This window comes from Pteropus alecto, unplaced genomic scaffold, assembly GCF_000325575.1.
Source record: "Pteropus alecto unplaced genomic scaffold, ASM32557v1 scaffold359, whole genome shotgun sequence".
NCBI lineage: Eukaryota > Metazoa > Chordata > Mammalia > Chiroptera > Pteropodidae > Pteropus > Pteropus alecto.
In genome coordinates, this window is record NW_006443119.1 from 583,534 (window position 1) to 588,889 (window position 5,356).

The 5,356-nt window shown below is 49.6% G+C and overlaps 1 protein-coding gene across 5 annotated transcripts in view; it reads right to left on the reverse strand.

Moving 5' to 3' along the window:
• Positions 1-5,356, reverse strand: part of SRGAP2 (SLIT-ROBO Rho GTPase activating protein 2) — a 224,639-nt gene that overhangs the window by 1,265 nt on the left and 218,018 nt on the right. For 2 of the 5 annotated variants that reach the window (XM_006922833.3, XM_015597850.2), the window contains exons 21-23: positions 5,091-5,237; positions 1,813-1,851; positions 1,294-1,618 (exon numbers count right to left, since the gene is read on the reverse strand). In XM_006922833.3, the coding sequence (XP_006922895.1) occupies positions 1,294-1,618; positions 1,813-1,851; positions 5,091-5,237 (511 nt within the window). Of the gene's footprint in view, positions 1-1,293; positions 1,619-1,812; positions 1,852-3,958; positions 4,348-5,090; positions 5,238-5,356 lie in introns of those variants that run through there. The other 3 variants (XM_015597851.2, XM_006922834.3, XM_015597853.2) reach the window with 2 other exon arrangements.

Genomic DNA, 5,356 nt, shown 5'->3' on the forward strand with positions numbered 1-5,356 from the left:
ACATATATATGGCACCCTCAAACCACCACAGGGCTCCTTCCCTTGGAATTGAAAGATTGAGTCTTCCAAGCAAAGCTCCTTGGTTAAGGTATCTTTGTCCTACAGGGTGATCTATGAGTTCTGTTGACAGTGATTCAATTTCACTCATCCTTGTGATGTTCTCAAACCTTAAAAATGCTCAGAACTCCATCTCCTGCCAGAGTCCTGCTCTGCAGCTAGAGTCTATCCCAGCCATGTTCCTATTCTGACATTCCTACTAACACCTGGCCAAAGAGAGAGCTGGGAGGATTCCCCCGGTGCAAGGCAGACTGCAGCCAAGAGCTTAAGTAGAGGCACAGAAATAGAAGGCTAGCAAAGCGAGACATCTCAGGCCCGGAGCTTAACACTGAGCTTGCCAGGTACACCTTCCCTAAGCAGAGCACCACAATTAAGCCAACGAAGAGCACGCCCAGCCTCTATTGCCCCCTGGAAGATGGGCTAAGGAGAATCTCAACTCCGTTGAAGCAGAAAAGGGCAACAGTGAGCCCTTCGTTCCTACCTGGTCTAATGAAAATTATAGAGTTGGGAGAGACGTCTGAATGAGCTGCTTGTAGTGGGCCTGGTAGTCGGATTTTTAGAGGTGGTGCTGCGTTTCTAATATTTCATGGAAAACAGAGACTTGTCAGTGTGGGGTATACATGGACAGATTCCTGTAACCAGGAAGCTCATTTCCACTGCACCTGGAGGCTTGGACTGGAAGCTCTTCTGGTACCTGAGCCACTGGGGGCAGAGTATTTTGGGGCTTTCAAGACCAGGAGCAGATTGTTGACTGAGTATCTATCTACCTACCACTAGGGACCAGATATTAGCCTCAGGAAATGGAATGATGGGGATGGGCAGAGTGATATAAAAATGAGGCCAGAACTATACCTGAGCCTCAACACTTGGGCAGTTTCCCAAAGTTGATCTACCAGGGTCTCAGGACTCCAAACTTGCGCTGAATGGACTCTATCAAAATACTCTATCTGTAACTACTGGCTTTGAAAATTACAACAGCCTTGCACATAGCCCATATATGAGCAAGAAGCCTAAATCCTTTTATTTTCTCTTTAAGTTCTTCCTGGAGAGAGAGGGATCATCAGACTTCTTGGAAAGCCATCTCATCAGGTCCAGATATCCGACAGTCCCTGAACTCGGTATGTAATGTACCCAGCACGGTTGTTTCAAGTTCTGTCATAATTAGCATGGGCTGCACTAGGCAGTAGTGACATGTGTAGACTCATGCCAGCTGTTTGTCGAGGAGCCCTCAGTTACCTGTGCAATGACTTCAGGATCAACGGGCCGGTGGTTATTGAAGCTTTTTGACCTTCCGGCTGTCACGGTCTTCCGGATCTGCGGACTGTCCAGCCGATTCTTCAGGGATGAGTGGCGGCTGATGGAGTTGAGGCTCCCGTGCCCACTGATGGAGCACTTATCAGGCCCTTCCTTGGGAAGACTCTGGCTCATGATGGGCTGGGAAGATGGGCGGCAGCCAGCCCCCACCCCCGGGGAGGTGGGGTCAGTCAGGGAACTGCTCAGCCCATGGCTGTCGCTCCGAAATGTTTTCCGGATGCTCCCAGATTCTGGCCGTTTCCTTTGCCTTCAATCACAAACAGAGAGGGCAGTGTGACCAGGGAGCCCTTGCTCTGTGGAAGCTAGGATGAGTGAGAGGGGGGCCGACGCTGGCACCCAGGGACTTGTGGAAGGGTAGGGACACAGAGCAGGCTCTCTCCCTTGCTTTCTCCATCTCTGTTCCCCTGCCACCCCCACTTGGGTAGAGAAGTGGATACTTACTTGATAGTCTTGGGCTTTGAGTTCTCAAGATGTAAGGTGCTGTCAGGAAAAACGTCTGATTAAGTGAAAGTTTCTAACGGGAGAGAGATTCATGGAAAGGCTCCCCCTATTACCTGCTTTGAACAGAAAGTAGGCCCCAGGTAGGAGAAAAACTCTCACCATCACCAAGGAGGTGGGGAATGGCTGCTAAGAGGAGAGTTGACTTTTCCAAATCTTAAGTCTGTTTCTCAGTCCAACTATAAGGCAGTAATCATTTTGGGCTTTGGCAAGAGGCCGTTGTTTTTTTTTTAAACAGATGTGAAACAGTTTTCAAGAGGTTGCAATGTTGCAGAGTTAGGGCCAAGTTTGTGCATTTTCTTGGGGGGTGAAAATATATCTACATGACCCTAAGTCACCCAGCACTGGGTTGAACCCTGGCTCTGAGTCAGTTTGTTTCAGACCACGAAGGCGCATACATAATTGTTTGGCAGAGTCCTAGTTATAGGGGTGTTGCCTACTGCTGAGTAATTTCATTTTCTTTTGGAATCGGATTCGAAAGGACCTAATACAAGAAGCAATGAAACGTCTGGTTTGGGATAAGAGCTGAGCAGCTCTGATCTTGAATCTATAAAGAGCGACTGGGGCTGAGGCGGGGGCTGAGGATGGAAGAATGGGAGGGGTAGGGCCTGAAGGTAAGGAGCTGGTCTACAAGGCACGGCCAGCATTCCAAGTCAGTTCTGCTCTTCACCGGTTAGGTCTTCCTCACCGTTTATCCCCAGAGCCTGATTCAGGACCGGGCACATAGCAGCTACTCCATGAACAGTTAGCTGCGGGTGCCAGCCATTCTTGAGTGGAAAAAGGATGTTCTCAACGTCTTATGGGGCCCAGTTGAAATGAGTCTTCCTCTGCCAAGTCCTCCCTGCACCCCAACTCCAACGGCAGGCAGAATCAATCACTCCCTCTTCTGTTCCTTTGGCGCATCCGTGACATTGTTTTTTAGTTACCTGCCTATATAGCATTTACCCTGCCAGACAAGTTCTGAGGCCAGGGACCATCTTATTCTTCACTGAATAACTAGCATCGATGCTTGGCATAGCAGTAGGTGCTCAATAAATGTGTGGAATTAATTGAAATGCCACACCCCAATAACTCTGCTGATTTCCTTTTTCTACTTGAGGATGGCTGACTCACGAGGCGAAAGCTGCTAAGATTTGTAGAGTGGCTGACGTGTTTCAGGTCTTGGGCCAGGCCCCGGGGATGTAAACAGAGGAAGACAGAGTTCCTGGCTTCAGACAGCTCAGCCCAGTGGAAGATCTAAACGGAGCAGGAGTCCTGAGATACCCTCCAGCGGCTTTCGGAATACAGAATACGGGCATCTACCTCGGCCCCGAGGAGCCTGGGAGTGTCAAAAAGCCTTCCCCAAAGACGTAAATCTCAGACTAAATCTTGAAGGGAGAGAAGGCTGTAACCAGGTGAGGAGACAGCAGGTGTGAAGGTCCAGGGGTGAGAGAGAACCTGGGGCACTCAGGAAAATGAGGGGCCTTGGGAAGAGTGATGTGTTGGGCAGGAGTTGAGGCTGGAAGGCAGAGTCACTCGTAAGGGTGACTGCTCCCCATTGACCAGCCGGTGTCAGGCAGACCATGTCCTCCAAACACCCCATCCTGACACTGGTGACCAAGGAAGGAACTTAAGAGAACCGCCTCGACTTTCTGCCAGATGTTCATCTTTTGACTCTTTCGGCTACGACTCTCTACAACTACTTTGTACAAAAGGCATTAAATATGTGATGGCTTAAAAATATGTGCCTAACTAATTACCTAACTCTCCCTCCACCAACCTTGCCTTAGTTTCTGGGTTGATTACAGGCTTATGACCTTATGATTATAGGTTTATAATTAACATAGACTTGTAAATAAAAAAAAAATGCGTTTAGCCCACAGTTACTTTTTACTAGCATGCGCTCCCCAGTAGGGCACTATGCTGGAGGGAAATAAAATCCTCAATCATTTTTACTGGTCTGACTTCTATTATAACTACACTAAGTGAGCTGAATAAGCTACATTACTAACAACTCGAGGGCGAGAGAGATAGAGAAGAGCCACGTGCCCCAACCACGCCCCCTGCTACCGTCTGGTTGGAAAAAAGCCAAGAGATCTGGGCGACCTGGTGCAGTTTAAAAACAACAAGCATCTTTTATTCTCCTTCCAGTTTCAGTGTCCAGAGGCTACGGTGAACAGGTTTTCAATGTGCAAATCGTTTCATTCCTCCAAAGCCAGAGGGGAATAAAAACTGTACATCATTTCCAATCCATATTCATCAGGAGCGCCCTGGGGCTTGTCATCCTGCTGGCACTGGGCCAAGTTTCAGGGTCTGGCGGAAAGAGGTCTGTAGGCTTTGGGACTTGGTGTCTGGCCCCTTGAGATGAGATTAGTTCTCCAATAACCTGAATGTCTCGAGGGGAGGCAGCAGCTCGCAGGCGTGGGATCCCTCTAGGCAGCCAGATCGGGTGTGGGTGGAGTTAAAACCCCAAGATGTTGCTAACAGCCACAATGAAAGCTGGGGGCAGAGTTAAGAGCCTGCTGGACAGGAGTGGGAATCTGCAAAGGGACTAATAGGGAAGGATAATACACAGGGCTAAAGCAATAGGGAAAAAATGGGATATTATTTTACTGGTGTGAAAAGGCAGGAAGAAAGGGAGCTAGGGGTTAGACAAATGAATACAGCGCTTAGGATAAAGCTTTCTTTGGGGGCACAGTGGTCTCCTTTCCTCCACAGGAGCGAATACAGGACGGGGGAAAAACACACATGACATCGAAATAAACCCATCTGGGGTAACATGAGCCTAGCAGAGGACACACGAGACTTCGGATCATCGGGCAGACAAGGGCCAAGGAAGACATCACAGACGATTATTTGAGTAAGAATTGGAAAAGAGAAGGCACCTCTGAGAAACAGTACAAAACCAAGTTGCCTAAAGTAACCAAAGCAAAGCTTTGGCCAAAGTTTTAGCAGTCAGCTGGCCAGGAAGGTCTGCCCCGACAGACGCGGTGGGAGCACAGAGCGGAGCACCCTTCCACAGTGGGAGGACAGCTAGCTGGAGACCTGAACCTGCCCAGAAGGCCTGTGGACGCTTCCTCAGCCCTGTATGCCCTGTAGCAGCAATGAGCACATGCAAACTGTTAGGCCTGGGAGAGCTGGGAGCCCTCCCTGCAGCACAGGGATGGAGGGGGTTAGGCGAGAGGGTGAGGCTGGGTGTGGCAAGTCATTCAGAGGAGCAGAAAATGAAAAGCAGAGCTTACTTGTTGATGTTTGCAAGATAAATATCGGCTACATGACCCCCACTGGGACAGCTGGCCCCCGCTCTGGCTGTCACCTTTTCTTCAGGTGGCTCAGAAATGACCTCAATCTCAGACTTGGGGCTGGACCTCTCCACGACACCGTCCTCGCTGGGGAAGAAAGGGCAGGCAGGCAGGGAAAACAACAACAACACAAAAAGCAGTGTTAAATCGGCAAGATGGCCCCCCAACACACACACGCGACCCCGCAATGGCTCTGAGGCAGCAGG